General features: G+C 41.0%; 1 protein-coding gene across 1 annotated transcript in view; it reads right to left on the bottom strand.

Annotated features, from left to right (window-relative positions):
- SIM2 (SIM bHLH transcription factor 2) overlaps nucleotides 1-18,992 on the bottom strand; it is a 62,766-nt gene continuing 43,774 nt past the window's right edge. Inside the window, exons 7-11 of the mRNA XM_032788888.2 lie at nucleotides 14,695-14,801; nucleotides 11,393-11,540; nucleotides 9,757-9,925; nucleotides 7,828-8,236; nucleotides 1-728 (exon numbers count right to left, since the gene is read on the bottom strand). Coding sequence (XP_032644779.1) covers nucleotides 1-728; nucleotides 7,828-8,236; nucleotides 9,757-9,925; nucleotides 11,393-11,540; nucleotides 14,695-14,801 — 1,561 coding nt within the window. The remainder of the gene's footprint in view (nucleotides 729-7,827; nucleotides 8,237-9,756; nucleotides 9,926-11,392; nucleotides 11,541-14,694; nucleotides 14,802-18,992) is intronic.

The raw sequence follows: 18,992 nt of genomic DNA, 5'->3' as shown, positions 1-18,992 counted from the left end.
TCACCTCCCATTGGCTATTATTACAGAAGTTCCGATATAATGGGGTAGTGCAGTCTCCTTGTGGGTTTCTGGAGAAGAGGCTGATGATGGACTTTGGTTTTTATAAATAAATGTATTTACCTCTTCAGAAGTGTACCCATAGTTTTCTGCTACATGTCCTGTCGCTGTACATGATGAGGTTTGAAATGTACCGTGTTTGGCTAAAACATGGTGATAGTTCAGAAATACAAATGGGACTTGTCCAGTAGTTCTTGTATCCATCATGTGTTCATTTTCAGAGTCATGGTCAAGCTTTACTGTCATTCTGTCATCATTGTCTAGTTCATCCAGGTTCATAGCATGATGGCTGATATGCCCATATTTTGGTTCTTTCATACACACTCTCCTTGTTTGTTCATATACTGTTGGCACTGGCAGGAGATGACTTAATTGTCCAATAGCTTTAGCCTGAAAACATTCTGATTTTGGCAACAAGGAATTAGCTATGGAGTTTGAAAAAGACTTTTCATTAACACACACTTTTTCTTGTAGGTCTCTGCTGAAAGCTAACTTGTTTTCTTCTTTAATGAGATGATGAGATGGATGTATCCTGCTTTCTATTTTGTTGGGTTTCATGATGCTGGAGTTGTAAAGCTCTTCTTTGTATCTGCCATTTGGCATGGATGTTGCACAACTTGTAAAGATGTCAGATGTAGCATCTTGGCTGTTTCTTCTGTTTGGTATGGGCACTTTTAGGGAAAATAAAGAATATTAATTGCTGATGACGAGTTCATATACTTTGAGTTGTGTTAGAGACTGTCACTTTTTATGATTTAACATTAATACCAGCTAAGTTTGGGCCTAATCCAAAGCTCATTGACTTCAGTGGTTTAAATCAGACCCTTTGACTGCACTGAAAAACCAGAAACAGATATGGAAGGCTAGTCATTGTTTAAGGCAACTGACACTTTAGTTGCTCTACATTGCAACTTTTCAAGTAGAAAAATGTTTTGATTGCATTATTAGATGAACTTCTCATTGTTTGTCTGTGTGGTTGTAAATTGGTTTCCTCTTTGAAATGGTTGAATCAGGAAATTTAACAAGGACTTAAACATTTGGAAAAGGGATACAAGTTTATACTTTTGAAAATTCTTTGTAAAAGCTTCAAAATCTATCCCCAAAATAAATGTTACATTTTTATTATGTATTAAATTTGGACTCAAATAGGACTTTATTCAAATAGGACTTTCTGGAGGTCTGGGTGGAGTTGTACTCAGACAGCTGCTGCATCTGTCACCCCCAGTTACATGACTATTTTTAGCATGCCAGCTCAAACAGAGCAAGCTTGTGTCTGTCTACCCATGCTGGGAAGCACATTGCCAGCTGTAGTGTCAGCATATCCTTACTTAGGGCTCACCCTGTAGTGTGATTGCTGACATCAATGCAACTAAAATATTCACATCACTGCTGCAGACACTAGTGAAGCCATCAATGACACACAATTTCCACTGAGTTCAGTGGGAGTTGCAGCACATAACTAATAGACAAATTTGGTCCAGAATGCTGGACTTAGTTTCTTCTTTTACTTATCTATCAAAAACTAACTTTCAAATATTGTTTTTAATATTTTCGTAAATTTCACACTAAATAGTGCACACACTTTGTTAATAGACCAAATGACACCTTAGTTTACACGTGAAAGCAGTATTTAATTCGTGTAACACTAAGGGATTATCTACACAGGGAAATTTACTGGTATAATTATAGTGCAGTCATTTTACCACTAGAATTCCTTGTGCAGACACTCTTATTCTGGAATACAAGTGGTTTATTGCAGGTTAGTTTATGCTGCTTGAAAGCAGTACACTGGTATAGCTATGCCAGTATATTTCCCTGTGTAGATGTGTCCTCTTTACTGCAGTTTGGAGCAGAATTTAGCTCGTGTCCCTATTCTCCTCTTTCAGCAGAAGCCTCATTTCCTTTACTGCACCCTCCTTTCATCCAAACAAAACTCCTCTCCCCCAACTGAAGAACTCAGTTTTAAAGACCTGGGACTTCTCCAGTATCATAAGATATACAAGAACTCAATTGTGTACTTTTGTTTTTTACATAATCTATTAAATTCTATTATTAATAGCTATAGTTTTGCTGTTAATTTTAGGCCTTTTTTATTTCTGGAGTATAGATTTAAGCTAAAGCTAAAGCTAAATCTGTTTCGTTTACCTCCCTGTTTGTAAACCAACATCTAGGTGTCTCATGGGTTAGAGTAGTCAGTTAAACAAGCTGTCTCTGGAGCAGCAGAGCACAAAATATTATTGGTCACACATATACTAGCTTTTGTTTTGTGTGCTTGGTCTCAAAACATTTGTTGGAACTAGGCTAGAGTTAGCCCAGTGTCTTAGCAAGTCCAAGTCACCCTGGTGGAAGTTTCTCATGGGATGGCCTCCAGTGGGAAATGTAGTGGTTGAAAGCAAACTCAGGGCATCATGTTGCCACAGGAAGTAGTTTACACCAGGACTGGTTCAGCCAGTGCTGTCAAACTTGCAGCTGTAGGGCGTCCAACTACATCAGAAGCACAGTGAAATGCCTGTGAGACATTTACTGCTCATGCTCCAGAGTTGAACTGTATGAAGTAGAAGCTGTTTTACAATGGCTAGGACTCAATGCATTAATTCTGGGCACATTTCCTGTGAACTTAACTCTCTCTTCCCCCACTGGGACTGAGTTCTCCCAGTAGGCGTGGCAGACAGTTTGGGACAGGTGAGACAAAAGATGTTGCACAATTAATACTGGGCCTTACAAAAGAAAGTCACAGTGGCTTTGCAGAAGGGCCCTTGTACTTGCCTCTGTTCATAACCGACACCAGCAACAGTGAATCTGGTCCATTCTGCATCATGTCTCCACTAATCCCTGCTGACTGGTTGCACTCTTTCCCTCACCGACTGGGTGCAATTCAAGAGCTTTGAAGGGAACAGTAGGGTGTTAGCCCCACCCACTGGGAAGACTGACAGAAGCACCTTACCCCCAACCTTGAGAATGACCATGATGGGTTCCAGCATCAGCGGTTCTTGTTTTAAACATTGCCCCTTTTTAAAATTACAGCAGTTTTGAGCACTTCTTCCGCCTCCTCTTTCTCTTCTTCTCTGGGGAATTTTTTCCCCACTTGGGGACCACTCTGACTAGAATACACTTTTCCCACCTTGAGATGGTGGAGCAGACTAGAACAGCACGAAGTCCAGATGGTATTCAATATGCAATAAGTACCTGCAACCAGATATTTTATTTTCAGTATGCCCAACTCGCTGAGTTTCACTCTGCCAGCAAAAAGGGCTCTGAAGCTGACAGTCACAGTTGCACTCCATTTCAGAGCACATATAACACCGGAAGGAAAGGAACCTGGAGCCATCCTAAGCCAAACACACTCTGACTCCTCTCAATGATCATTTCCACCTGAAGGGACATGAGGCGTGTCAGCAACAAGTTAGCTGCAGCTACTGTGGTAGCAAAGAGTCCTCTGGTGCATCCTATGGGCTAAAACAGGTGCTTTTTTTCCTAAAGCAATTACCTCAGGATAGTACATTGAGAATTATGACTATGGTATAAGTTTCTTATATTCTAATGAGTAGTTCTTGCCTCAAGTTCCTGGGCAAAGGAAAATGGGATCAGCCCCCAAACAACCTACATAAGCATATGGCTGTCTGCATCTTGCCCCAGAAAGCCCAAGGGATTAAGAAAAAAGGCAAACAAACCAAAAGCCATTAGAAGTCAGAAATAATGTTTTTGTTCTCTTTTCTCCTCCTCTACTGAGAGAGAGGAATTTGCAGCAGCTCAGGGAGCACAGGTTGATAGAGAATTACAGGGGCTGAAGTGTTGCCACCTGCCAAAGCTGAGAAAACAAAGACAATGGATATTACTATACTGCTGTCCCCTAGCTTGAGGAAACCAAAATCAGGGATGGTGCTCTCCTTTAAGATGACATCAAGTACAACCTCCCTCTGTGTTTTCCCATTCATGGATGTTTTAAGAGATCACTGCAAGTTTCCAGGAGGAGGGCAAAATCCAGTCTCTAACACTTTGCAAAATTTGAGGCACTAAGAAAGCTCTCTTTGAATAATTTTAAGCATCTGTCGTTTTCATACTGTTGCCCATCATTATAATGTTCAAGAACCTTCTGTGTAAAATGAATAGCAAAGTTCATAGTGGACTTCATGGAAGTCTCTGGCACTTCTCCTATTATGAAGCCAAAACTCTGCTTGGAGCTGGGGTTGTTTTGACAGAACAGAGAAGGATGGGAGAGATTTGGTAATAATAGAGGTGATCAAACTGAGCATCACTTACTGTGGAAAGGCTCTCTCACAAAGGATGTGCAGGCATGGCTCTGTGATGCCCTGACTCTTTTTCCTTTCATCTGAGCCTCTTAAGAACTCCACACACACTTCCTCGTGACTAACACCACCCCTGCCTGTGTCTGGTTTAATCACCGAAGCAATTCAAAACAATCCTCAAGATCCAAAAATAAAGTCTATCATCAAAGTTCATACTCAGCCCTAGTGTCTTCTACCACATCCACAGCTCTTCTGTCCTAGTCTCCTCTTCACAAAGCTGCCATTCCCAGCCCTTCCCAGCTGAAACTCAGCCTTTTGGCTTTGGCCCAAACCCTTCTCCCACTCAGGGGTCTCCTGATCACTAGAGTTCTTCTCTTCTCTGCCACAGCTGCTTCTTCCATGCCTTGTTCCCTTGTGGCTCTTTATAGAGAGCAGGAACACCTGCACACACTCTCAGGCTGCATCAAGAGGCTGTTATGAGGCACAGGTGAGCTGGATCAGTTCCCTCTTAAAGGGCCCAGTCCTCCGTATGACAGGACAGTGTTGCAGCTTTTCCGAAAGATGGTCAGAATCTGGATTTACCTGATCTCCTCTGGAAAACTGTTCCATAGTCAGATCCCCCAGAGAGGGCTTTGTCCCAGAGGAGCACAGCTGTCATGGTGGTTCATAGATTGAAATTAGATCTTTGATGTAACTGGGGCTTAATCTATTAATTGGCTTAAATTAGGAGCAAGACCTTAAGGTGGCATTGGAAACCAACTGGGAGCCAGTGAAGGGACTTGAGCACAGGTCTGAGGTGCTCATTATGGCCTGAACCATGAGGAAGGTAGGCAGCCACATTCTGTACCAGCTGGAGCCTGTGCATCATCTTCACATTCAACATCAATGAGTTAGAGTAATACGGCCTGGTGGTGACAAATGCATGGATACTGCGACCAGGCCCTCATCCAGGAGGAAGGGATGAAGTTTCCTCACAAGCTGGAAGTGAAAGAAAGCAGCTTTGGACATGGATACTACCTGGTCATCCAAGTTAGTGAGGAGTTAAAGAGGACCTCGATGTTTCACACTACTTCGACTAAGGGGGGCTGTTTGCCTTCAGTGGAAGACAGATACAATGTCTTGGCCAATTCTTCAACGTCTTTCCTCTGGGTTCAGCTTGAACCATCTGCTCTTCATCCAAGAGCTTACTTCCTCTAGGCATTCCTGACATTTCAGCAGTATCAGTGATTGCCTCAACTGAGAATGAGATGTATGTGGAAGGGCATAGATCTGTTTCACAGTTGTGGCTCTTGATATTTTTCAGGCTACTTGAGTTCAGTGGAGTGGATAATAGAATCTGGTCAGGGCTGAAATGTTCCGTCCCAGTTGGCTCCTTCTGTATCAAATATTGCAGAGAGATCCTCCCTGGCTGAAAAGACAGTTATGTTCTCTGAAAGGATTTCTTCTTCTTTCCCAGTCAGCAGGAAAGTTGAAGAAGCCTGAAGACAAGATTCTGAGACAGTGTCATCTGATTTGCAGCTTTTTGTGCTACATACCACTTTTCCAGAGCTTTGATGGCTTGGTCTGATGAATCTAAAAAATACAATTCATACTGAAAAACACATCTTCAGTCCATGCTCTTTTTGGTAGAGGCCTCTATGGAAGTAATGTGCTTTGCTGTAACAGCCGTGGCCTCAAACCCTATTGCCAAATATCGTATTTGGTTTTCCTTTGGACTGCAGCTAATGATTCTAAGCAGATCCTCTCAGCTTAAAAGTTGACTCGTTCTCACCAGTCAAGTGAAGCAGTGGAAAAGGAGCAAGATAGTGTGAACAAGATCAGACATTCCTTTCCTTCCCATTCCATTCAAATCTAAAAAAGGGGTCCCTTCCAAGGATTCATGCCTCGTGTTAGCCAGAATCAGACATGTTGCTATTGGCAATGGAGGACGCAAATTCTGAAATGGGGTAGAAATAAAATCCACAGTGCCTTCAGGGAGGCTCCACTCCCATCAGCTTATTCTATGAGATACATGAGTGATCTCTGACCAGGCCTGAGCTTACAGGGATGTTTTTCCCATTTTATTCCTAAATGGTGCAATTTCACTAGCAATAAATGAGTCCCAGAATGGATTCACTTTCCAAAAGCATTTTTCATGTAGTGCCCAGTTCCCAAACTTTCTTCAAAACATTGCTTTCTTCAGGAGCTCTCCTGCATTTTCTGTCTTATGTTATAAAACCCATTTCAGAACCAGAGATGTGTGGTGACATGACAGTGAAGATCAATCTTCAAGCACCTCCTTCAGGAGCTGGGTGCCACAGTGAGTCGCAAGTGAATAATCCTGTGATGTCTCTGGGATCGCTAAAGGTTCTGATCCTACCTGTCTTTCCCTAATTTTTTTCCTTCACTGTTTTCCATTAGAGGAGATATTCCATAGAAGAATGCAAAACTTCCTTTCTCCCAGTAATGTCTCTGCTAATCAACCCTAACTGGTGGTTTCCAGTTTATCAATCTTACTGCAGGCTCCCATTACAGCTGGGTTGTTTTCTTTTAAGAGTGGTGTATGCAGTTAAAACACTGAGCAGAGAAATATTTAAAACCTATTTCACACAGGATAAGACTGAATTTTCAACTTATTTGATATTATTTTTTTCATTTAACATTTCCTAAAGCCTTGGAAGTACACTGCTTGTGAGCTGTCTGGCGGAAGAGGCCAGTATCCCCTGTGTTCCTTTCAAAACATTTGAGCTGCCCCCAGCTGTGTGGAAAGATGGTGCAACTCCCATCAGTGAAGACATTGCCTGAAGAAAATTAGTAATCAAGACAATTTCCCATTGACATCAATCCTAAAAATGTTTACATTTACTATCATTAAGATAGCTAGTAAGGTGAATACTTTAAATATAGGTACATTTTTAAAAGGATGGCTTCCCTTTTGTATGGGTACAATCATGCCTGTATTTTGGTTTCTGCAGTTGACTTGTAGTGCAGATCTGAGTACTTCCACTTCTGTCTGATATGCTGGCACAGTTTGAACCCACATTTTTGCACCTGCAAACTAACTTTACATAAACACTCATGTGAGTTGTGCCTGTAAAGGGAGGCCAAGTCTTGGCTTTTGTGAAAATTTACCCACTACAGCAGTGGTTCTCAAACTTTTGTACTGGTGACCCCTTTCACAAAGCAAGCCTCTGAGTGTGCTCTCCCTTAAATATATAAACGAGTGTTTTTAATTTATAACACCATTATAAATGCTGGAGGCAAAGCAGGCTGTGGGGTGGAGGCTGACAGCTCATGACCCTGCATGTAATAACCTTGCGACCCCCTGAGGGGTCCGGACCCCCAGTTTGAGAACCCCTGCACTAAAGGCTTTCATAAAAAAAAAAAATACCATTCTGAAACTGGGTAACATTCCTGTTCAAATGAAAAAAAGTAGGTCTAAATGTCATGACAGTGTACCTTTTTAAACATACTGTTTTTCATATTTTCAAAGTGCATATCTTCCAAATGCTATGCAGCTTATTATTTTTGAGATAACACTCACCTTCATAACTCTGTGCAAGATTATGACGTGCAATATTTATTGGTTGATCGGGAAGATTTTTGGATGGCAACTGGCTGGTAGGTACTAAAGAGTTGGCATAATGCCATTGGCGCTCCCCACTTGTCTGCAATGTACTCAAGAAAAAACGAGCCATTTCACAAGGTGATCCTTGAGACTGCCCAAATTTAGAAGTCAGCATTTGTTTTTTGCTACTGAAGACATGAGAATCAACAGGGAAGTGTCCATAATGGTAAGAGAAAGGCAAACTATATGAGGGGGCATATAAAAGTTCACTGTTTTCTGAATGGAAGTTCTGTTCTTGGATGGTGCCAGCATTCACTGTAGGGCTGGATCTCCAGCTTCCAACCTGGCCACATTCCAGTTTGTCTGTTTGGAATGAGCTGTATTGCTGAAAAATAAAGAAAAGTGTATCATTGTTACACACCAGTGTAGTTGCCTCCAGCCATGCCACCTGGAACTGTGACTGCATTAAATCTCATAAACTAAGTAGGATTGGGGCAGATCAAAACAGACTGGGAAGTTGCAGGGGGAAATGGTGTCAGTGACTCAGTAGATGGCATTCTTCCCTGTAAGTCAGTAGTGAGTAAATGTCCCCCATAAAGGCACTGTATTAGTGGCTATGATGTAAAAACAAGGCTGCTGACCACTTTTCATTAAAAATCCCATGTGATTGTTCACCAGAGTTGGGGCATTAATCCTAGTGTTCAGTCAGAAACCTTATTTGGATAACTGAGCCTCTATCTAAAATTTCCCCGTTGTTTTTAACGAGACAGTTAAGGACATGGCGTGAGGAATATTGTAAACCAAATGCTGCACTCCATCCAAGAGATGGCTGCCTGTTTATGACAGCAAGTTTGCAACTCTTTGGCAATCCCTCAGGATGTGAGCTGCTATGTAAATATCATACAGTATTGTTAGGTCACTGAATAAAGACAGTAGCAAAACACTATTTTGATGCAACAGAACAATAATTTCAGCACCACCTCAGTCATCCTAATGTTAAGGAATAATTTTGGATAGTTAAAAGTTTTTGGTCAATAGTTGTATGTAAACATCAGAGGATATAATCCTGTTTTGAAAAATAGGAAGTCTTTGTTAAATTACATGACTGTCATTTGCTTATGTTAAAAAGATTAATTAATATGGGAAGCTTTGGAATGGTGGCAAGTCCAGATCTAACCTCTATGAGTCAGTTAAACACCACAACACATACTTCCTCCAAATGTCTGACTGGCTCCCACTGTGTTCAATAAAGTACATGTGCTAGTTTTTCCCCATTCCTGATCAATAATATCCAGCTTTTATCATCTGTAGATTGCAAAGTGCTTTTACAAAGAAGATCAATAGTCTTATCCCCCATTTTACAAATTGGGAAACTGAAGCACTAAGAGGCTAAGTGACTTGCCCAAGGTGACCCAGCAGGGCAGGAATTGATCCCAGATCAGCATCCTATCCACTAGGCTACCTTCTGCTGCCTGAGGAAGTTGCCAGCATTCATTTGGAGCCAGACCTTGGTTAGCAAAAATTGGTATATTTTTACACCATCAAATTAAACATACAGCATCTTTTCTCTGTGTTACATTGTTCTTTTTGCTTAAAAAAAACCCTCAACCTTAGTTTTTCTAACTAATCTGAATACTAAAATCCAAAAGCTTTTGAGTTTCTGACTGATAACCTGATAATCCTTAAGCCTCTTTTTCCCACATGCTGTGCCTTCTCCATTTCTGCTGTGTCATTTACATGAGATGGAATTCTTGTGCCCCCAAGAAAGGACAAGGTTTGTGTTAACTTTGAATTTCAAGGGATTTTTTGGCAGCATTATACTAGCAGCAAATTAATCTCATGATGACCAAGCTACTCCCACAAATGCCCTGTTTACTTGTATTTGGGTATTACTGAAAGAGTTACCTGTTGTGGGTAAGGAGTCATTCTGAGTTTTGCCTTCATTTTATTACTTTTGGGTTTTGCTACTCTCCTTGTTTCTTGTGAGGTAGACACTGAGTTTCTGCAAGAAAACTGTGACTTAGAAATGGTAACCTGGTCCAGCGATAATTGAAGTTCCTTGTACTCAATATCTCTGCAAAAGAATCATTGTGATCGGTTAAATACTTTAATGCACTGCACAGATGAAACATATATTTTAAAATGGTTTAGTTTCACAATGTTTTCATTACTATCCATCCAAGATATTCATTTGGTCTGCAGTGGTGGGTGGGGAACATGAGAGAGGGAGATAAATCATAATGCCTGAACCTATTCCCACAGCAATAGATTGCAAAAATTCCAGCAGGAACAGTGTTACAAACTTGGTATTAAACATCCCTAAGTCTAAACTTTTTTTTTTTTTTTAAAGCCATCCTTGTGGCACTTTGCCTTGGGGACCACAGACAATGCTGGTGTGGGGCTGATCTTAACAGCAGGGCAAAGATCAGTTCAGTGTCCTCCTATCTTCCTCAAGCATGAGTTTCTTTTCCCTGACACATCTGAAAATTGACACAGAGGAAAGGGAACCTAGGTCATTCTTCTGCCAGTCTGATATGCTACAACCACACCACAGAATCAGCCAAGAGGGTTTAATTTCATGGAGATGTCTATCTTTTCTCAGATGTATCTGTTAAATAGATACATCAGATTTTTTTAGACAATATTTTATAAATAATTGTGTACAAAAAAATAAGGATATTTAAGACTAAGCTGTGAGGCTTCAGTGTTGTTTGGTGTGTTGGTTTGTTTTTCCATTTATTGCTGTAGCTCTGATTTTAAAAAAAAATCCATTCCTTTTGGACTTACCAAAAATTTCAGTGGAGGGAAGTGAGAGGGTGTAGCAGGAGAGCTGAAAATCAGCAATATGAAAACATACAGTATAAAGATTGAACTTCACAGGAAATGACAGTGTTTTCAGTAAGTTTTACAGCAGACGGGTGAAAGAATAACTAAACAAAACCTTCTCCCTCTCTCTGCAGCTAGGAGTCATTTCTGTTTGAGAAAATGACATAGAACTAAATTCTGCACAAAGATGTGCACAGGCTTTGTGGCAGTTACTTGAAAATACAAGAAAAGAGTTGAGCCCTAATTAGCCATGTGACCTCAGGCAAGTGACTTAATTTCTCTGTGCCTCAATTTCCTGCCTGTAAAATGGGCATAATACTTCCTTTCTCCCACCCTTTGTCTATCTTGTCTAGTTAGACTGTAAACTCATCACGTCAGAAACTTTGCCTAGCATACAAGGGCTCTGATCTCAAGTACAGCCTCTGGGCTCCACTGTAACCCAAATAATTACCAGTAATGTGACATGTTCACCACAAAATCTTTGGAATCCTTCAGAATGCAAGGTAATAGTGTCATTTTACCCAATATGCCATTTATACAATCACTTACTCTAAGTAAAATAGGGAGCTGGTGGGGAAAGATAAATTGCTGTAGATTGTATATATACACAAGATGATACCAGAGGAGATTAATACAATAAGATTGGATAGAGGATTGATTAGTAATCCATCAAGTACTGATAAGTCTTTTAATGGTACAAAATATTTTGACTTACGTAAGGACATAATTGACACTCACTATGCAGTGAGGCCGAGACGAACGGCTGTTATGCACAATGGTAGCATAGCTCTGTACCCAAACCCAGCCTCCGTGCTTGGACAGTAGTCGATAGTACTTGGTTGTGACTTGGCCTTTCACCAACACTGTGAACATAATGTAAGAGTATTTCAGATTGCTTGACCTTGTGACCAGCTCCTACAGTGATTTATTTGTAAAGAGGAAACTTGCCCCCTGTAAACTCTGAACTGCCCTGCAAAGACCACACTCCTCTGGGTTTTGCCTAAATGTTGTACAAGTATCTTATTACAGACTATTTACCTGCATCTGCCCTTCATTCCCCAATTTATTCTCCACTCATACCATAACAAAGTCATTATTTATGGAAGTGCAATAACCACCCCCACCTTTGGACTGCATTTTTAAAAAAGGTTTGATAAGTAGAAGGATCCAAAAATATTTGGTAAAATTAAAATAAAAGTAGCTCTCTCTCTTTCCAAAGTATTTGGAAGCATTTGCAATTGATTGATTGAAACCATGACTGAGTATTTGTAATGTATTTTTGGCTGCATTTCTTTTTCCCCTCTGGAAAGTAAACTTTGTATTTTGAAGATGGGGCTTTTTTTTTTTTTTTTTAACATGACAAGTTTAAAATACAGGTCTTTGGTTCTTCTCTTAAACATACAAATAAAGAGCAGTCTCAGGAAGCAAATGAGTTACTGAAAAGTTTTTACTGGAGGTGCAAATCCTCTAAACTCCCTGCTTGGTTTCTCTGTGAAGAGGTATGCTAAAATTAGAGCTGGGGACAATCTCCAAATGTTTAGTCTGGCTTCCTCTCTCCAGATCTCTCTGGTTCAGTGCCAGAGATTTAACTAATACTTCACAACAAAGCCTTAACTGCAGCTCTGGAACATTCTTGCATGACTCTGAAGGCGTTATTGGGAAGCTCCACCTTGCTCCTTTTCCACACAACCAAATTTGTTTTACCTTGAGAGAAAAAAAGGTACTATCAGACGTTCAAATGCTCTGGTTTAGCCAATAGCAGCAGCTCTCAGTAGGTTTGTACGACACACTATGAAGAAATAGAGATTCTCTCTTACGCTCAAATGGCCTGATTCTGCATTCCATTGAACTGGATGGTAAAGCTCCCAGATGGAACTAGGCTGATTTTCAATGCAGGATCAGGTCAAGAAGTGGGCCAGACAAGCAATAATTTTCTGCTTTAAGCCAGTAGTAGTGAAGAAAATGACCACATGAAATAAAACTTTTGGGCTCATCTGATTACTAGTATTCACAGGGGCTTATTTTGATGGAGATACATCCAGTAGTAGGGGTGGAAGAGAAGAGTACCCAATAATACTTTTCTTTACCATTTGGTAGTTAACAACATGGTTTTCAGTCTTTGGACTAATTATGTTTTTGTAATTCTGACAGTGATCAGATGCCACAGTGATGTGCATGTTGTAAATACCTGGTTAGAGACACAGACATACTATATTTGAGCTAAAACTGTGGGTTAAATGAGTCATGGATGGATTAGAACATTTGTTCTTGGTACTACTGCCCTGAAGTTTCAGAATGCTAGTATCTACTGTATGCCGGTCATCTCACGTTAGTTCCTCTCATTTCCATCTACACAGGTGGTAACTCATTAAGCTTTTCTTCAAATCCAATCCATCTTGCCAGTGTTCCTCAGGAAATACCCTCAAAAAATTACTCTTGCAAGAACTTTCTGGCTATGGAGTCAGCTCCTCCTCCACTAATAGACACAGTCCATGTTCATTCTGAAAATACCAAGGTAAACTGCAGCATCCTTTCAGAGGGCAACCAGGAATCCATCATGGTAGATTCCAAGTTGTTCATTTCTTTTACCTCAGAGTCCCTTTTTAGTCATCTGGCTTCTTTTATACATGTTTGGTTGTCCTATTTCTCTAAAACATATATTAACCATAAGCTCAGTACATTAATTCAGAGGTAGGGTTTTGGACAAAATAAAAGGAGCCCATCTTCAATTTGCTGTTTTAGGATTTAGTGTCGTAACTTCGATTAATGCTTGTCTACATCTGTGATGTTACTAATCAGTTGTCCAGTTAAATCTCTGTGCATCATGCTTTCATGTTTACCTGTATTCTAAAGAACCCAAAGCCTCACAAATGGCACTCCCATTTGGCTTTGATCTTCTGAGAGAGAGAGAGAGAGAGCTTTTCAGTGGGCTCTAAGTTTTCCAAAAGCAAATTCCTCTACCTCAGAGATGTCTACACTTCCAGCTGCAGAAGCGAGTCTCAGCTTGAGGAGAGATATTCATGCTAGCTCTCATCAAGCTAACGTGCTAAAAATAAAATGTAGCCACAGAAACAGGAGGGGCTAGCCACGCTGAGTACATGTCCATCACAGTCATTAAGCATGTACTCAAGGTGTCTAGCCCCTCCTGCCACTCTCATCATCGCAGCTACACTATACTTAGTGTACTAGCTTGATCAGAGCTAGCACAGATATGTCTCCTCAAGCTGGGAATAACACTCCCAGCTCAAAATGTAGTCATACCCTTAGTCTAATTCTCAGGTTTGTCTTTTCTTTTGGGTTGTTTGTTTACATAATTAGTGGATGTGGTGAGAGTTGGGCTGTGCAAGTCTGAGCCATTATCAGAAATGTTTTCTATTCCCCCAGTTTGCTTCTGCAAAAATAAATAAAGCTACAATGTTAATATTTCAGTGAATAAACTAAATCCAGATGTTTGAAGAGGTGATCAATTCCCCTCTTGGCAATGGGGAATTACTAACCATGTATCTCTTTCTTCTGACACAGTGCTTTCAGAGCTCATCCACATGCTACTAAGGAACATGCATCTCAGAATTTTTTTGTTTTACATCCAACATTTCAAACACACACTGATTGTTACCAGTGAGCTTGGAAAAAACCATGGAACTGTTGCATAACCTTTTTTTTTTTTCCCCAAACTAACAACATTGAGACAGATTTTTCAAAAGAATTCAGCGTACACAATCAGGGACAGATTTTCAAAATAGCTCTGCTCCCATTTGGGCAGCAAAATAAGTAGTCAAATATATATTTAAAATAACATAGCATGTTGAGTGATGAAAATCAGACCATTTAATTGCTACCTGAATGGGAGCTGAGTACTTCTGAAAATCTGGTCTCAATTATGGGTGCTGAGCACTTGAGATCTGCCCCTTTTGGGGTTTATTTTCCTTCCACCATAGTGTCTGTTGTCTGCAGAACTCCTGACCTTACTGAATAAACTGAAGATTTGGAGCCAATCCCTTTATGCCAATTACTTACAGAGATGGTGAGCGTATCGTAAATGGAAGACATCGCAGCCATGGACATGGTGGTAAAGGGTCTTCTCAATCAAGTCTTGGGGCTCATATCCAGTTAAATCGGTCACCCTAGAACAGGAAGCTGATGGATAAGCAGTATCTCTAGAAATATTTAATTTCATTAAGCTAATATTTATTTTGCCACCTAATCAAGTGCTAAAAGGCTGTAGAGAAATCATGTTGGTTTGGAAACAGAACAATGATCTTTACAAGAAATTAAAACTTTAGTATGCCTGTCAGATACAGGATGCAGTAATGTTGTACACAAAGAAGTGTCCCAGATACAGTCAAGGAGGAGGATCTGTTAATTTATTTCAGCATTAGGATTTTTACTTAGTTTATCTTATTAGTAGCAACTTTGGAGCTACTAACATGAATGATGAGCTGTTCATGGAAGTGTAAAGTAATCCCCCCCCCTTTTTTTTTAAAATAAAACAAAAACACTATTGACAAATTTTACATCTTTGCAGATATATGAGCACAGCAAGAATAATTAGTCCACAGTGGCCGTTCTCACAGTCTATAAATACATTCAAACTAACAGCCTAAAGGAAGGCACAGGATTATTCGGTTTTGGAAGATGGAAGCACAAGGAATAATAGCAATGCCTGGAAGCTAAAGAAGGAAAAGGAAAGCTTAAGTTAGACATGATGCAAAAGTTTCTTAACATTAAGAGCAATAGGATGGGAACTGAGTGGAACAAAGTTAAAGCACAATCACTGCAGACAGACTGGGAATGAGTTAGTGAATACATAAGAATTGCCACATGGAATCAAAGCTGAGATCTATCTAGTCCAGTATGCTGACAGCAGCCAGTATCAGCCACTTCAAGGAAGGTGCAAGAAACTCTGTGGTAGGCCCTTTAGGAATAGTCCCACGCAATACAATAGAGATCAAACTACATGACCCAAGTGGTCTTTCCCGTCTTTGCTACTTGATAGCAAAAGATACTCTAAATTACATCAAGGAATTTAACCACAGTTAGCTTGCTTTGTTTATCTATGTGTTGGTGGCATTTACACTCCCATGGTCTTTCTCCATCTCTAATGGCAGAGCAGAGGTACTTCACTCAGTTTCAGGATAACACAGCAGTCCTGTAAAATGAATACAAGAGGCGTTGCACAGTGTAATCAGGTCTTGCAAATAACCTGAACTCCACTTTTTGATCATCATACCTTTTGTTTTCTCTTTCCTTAGAGCTTCATGCACTGCTTGGCCCTGCAGAGAAGCAGGTCTTTACATACACTTTTATACTGACATCAGTTGGAGGGAAAAGGTGCTTTGTTAGTTCTGTGGGAGTGGTGCAGGGGAGGTAGGAGAAAAGAAAGGAGGAGGAAGAAAGAAGGCTCCTCTAGTGACCTTTCCCCTACACACGCATTAATCCCTCCCTAAAGATTCCCCAACATGGGCAACCTTTCCTTCATTGTGGAAAGATTTAGATGCATTTTCCTTAGGGGCTCTCAGTGATGTTTTTGGTATACCAACTTGAGGTGGAGGTCACTTGAGGGTAAAATGAAGAGCTTCCTCCCCCTGCAAGGTGTGTGTTGGGGTGGGAGCAGGGTGAGGAGTTGGATGTGACCTTCACAGCACCCCGATTCTTTCCTGGGTCACGAAACTCAGGACCCAAATTCTGCCTTGTGATCAAGTGGGAAACATTGGTTTATTTTTCATGAATATGGTGCATACCCTTGTGTGGTTGTTTGATGGGTTACTTGCTATGGAGTTAGATCAAAAGGGTTTGTTAAGGAAACCAAGCAGGAAAGGTAAACCAATGGCCTATATAAGGAGCATCCCAACAAACACAATGCCCAGGTTTATAGCTAGGAAAAGGGGACTACTCAGCAGCCCCAATTAGATAGCTGTTTTGCAAGGCTGAGGAGAGAGAGGTCAAAGGGAACACTAAGACATTAGAGCAGTGGCTCTCAACTTTCCAGATTACTGTACTCCTTTCAGGAGTCTGATTTGTCTTACATACTCCCAAGTTTCACTTCACTTAAAAACTATGTGCTTACAAAAAAACCAGTCATAAGAATACAAAAGTGTCACTGCACACAATTACTGAAAAAATGCTTACCTTCTCATTTTAACCACATAATTATAAAACAAACCAACTGAGATATAAATAGTGTACTTACCTTTCAGTGTATAGTATATAGAGCCGTATAAACAAGCCATTGCCTGTATGAAATTTTAGTTTGTACTGACTTTTCTAGTGTTTTTCATGTAACCTGTTGTAAAATTAGGCAAATATCTAAATGACCTGATGTTCCCCCTGGAAGACTTCTGCATACCCCCCAGTGGTACACATACTCCTGGTTGAGAACCACTGCATAAGAGGACTCTGGGCCTAGAAAAGGATGGGGGTTGATTGAATGGCCTGGTGGCTGCCCAGAGTATCTGTGAAAGCTGACAGGTTGGCAAGGAAAAAAGAGAACAGTTTGTTTCTCTCAGCAAGAGCTGGGTCATTAGCTGGGCTGAGGGAGAAGAACAAAAACTGGCAAGGAAAGATTAAGATGTACCAGACCCAGAGGTATAGGACTTTAATTGGTTTTATCCTTTGCTCTATGGCAGGGGTGGCCAACCTGAGCCTGAGAAGGAACCAGAATTTACCAATGCACGTTGCCAAAGAGCCAGAGTCATATGTCAGCAGTTCCCCCCACCAGCTTCCAGCACCTCCTGCCCATTGGCAGCCCCACCAATTAGCACTTCCCCCTCCCTCTCGATCAGCTGTTTTGTGGCATGCAGGAGGCTCTGGGGGTAGGCGCGAGGGCATGGCAGGCTCAGAGGAGGGGGTGGAGTAGGGGCAGGGCCTGTGGCAGAGCAGCGAGCACCCCTCAGCACATTGGAAAGTTGGCACCTGTAGCTCCAGCCCCAGAGTCGGTGCCTGTACAAGGAGCCGCAGACTAACTTCTGAAGAGCCGCATGTGGCTCAGGAGCCACAGCTTGGCCGCCCCCCTGCTCGATCAGCTTTGTACTTTTGGGGAAATGCATAAATAATGCCGATTAATCCCATCTATCCATACAACTTGATGGGGATTAAATTATATATGTTATCACTCAGGAAAGAGACCTTTGAGTCCTCATGGATGGGTCTCTGAAAACACCTACTCAATGTGCAGTGGCAGTTAAATAAAGCTATCAATATGTTAGGAGCCATTAGGAAAGGGATAGATAATAGAACAGAAAATATCATAATGCCACTATATACTTCCACGGTATGCCCACACTCTGAATACTGTGTGCAGTTCAGGTCACTCCTCTCAAAGAAGAGATAGTACGGCAATAAAAATTATTAAGGCTATGGAACAGCTTCCATACGAGGAGAGATTAAAAAGACTGGGACTGTTCAGTTTAGACAAGAGATGGCTAAGGAAGAATATAATAATGGTCAATAAAATCATGAATGGTTTGGAGAAAACAAATCAGAGAAATGTTATTTAGTCCTTCACACAGACATCACCTGATGAAATTAATAAGCAGCAGATTTAAAACAAACAAAAGGAAGAACTTTGTCACACAACGCACAATCAACTTGTTGCCATGAGATACTGTAAAGGCCAAAATGATAATTGGATTCAACAAAGAATTATATAAGTTAATGGAGGATAGGTCCATCAGTGGCTATTAGCTGATGATCAGGGACACAACTCCATGCTCCGGGTGTCCCTAAACCTCCAAATGACAGAAGCTGGGACTTGATGACAGGGGATGGATCATTTGAAATTGCCCTGTTCTGGGTGTTCTTAAACCTCCAACTGGCCACTGTCAGAAGACAGGATACTGGACTAGACGGACCATTGGGCTGACCCAGTATGGACATTCTTATGTTCTGAAGGCCCCATCCGAGTCATTTTAATCTACTTTCTGGTCACAGGTTCCAGCAGTGAAAGGGCTGAGAGGTGCCAAACTCAGTTGGGCCTGTCACATTAACACAGTTGAAAAACAGCCCCAGAGACCCATCTAAGAGTGGTTGGACCACAAGGTTCCACCCAGGGTGAGGTGTATGAAGCCAGGCCTGTCACATAAGGGGTGTACTGGAGAGTGATTAAAAGGGGTCTAAGGCACAGTTCACCCTGTAACTGTGAAAGGTGCATTGAACTACTCCACCTTACGCCCTGTTTAAATCTCATTTACATCAGTCACTCAGATCTCAGTGCCATTAAAATGAAGAGCGTGATTTCATGTGGCTTTCTTGCTTAACTAATGATCAAACATGGGCTCAAATCAAAATCCTGGAGCTGAATATCTCCAGCTGTTGGA

The sequence above is a fragment of the Chelonoidis abingdonii genome, chromosome 1 (assembly GCF_003597395.2).
Source record: "Chelonoidis abingdonii isolate Lonesome George chromosome 1, CheloAbing_2.0, whole genome shotgun sequence".
In the NCBI taxonomy this organism is placed as follows: Eukaryota; Metazoa; Chordata; order Testudines; family Testudinidae; genus Chelonoidis; species Chelonoidis abingdonii.
Note: the sequence above shows the minus strand (reverse complement) of the source record. Positions and strands in the feature narration are given on the sequence as shown.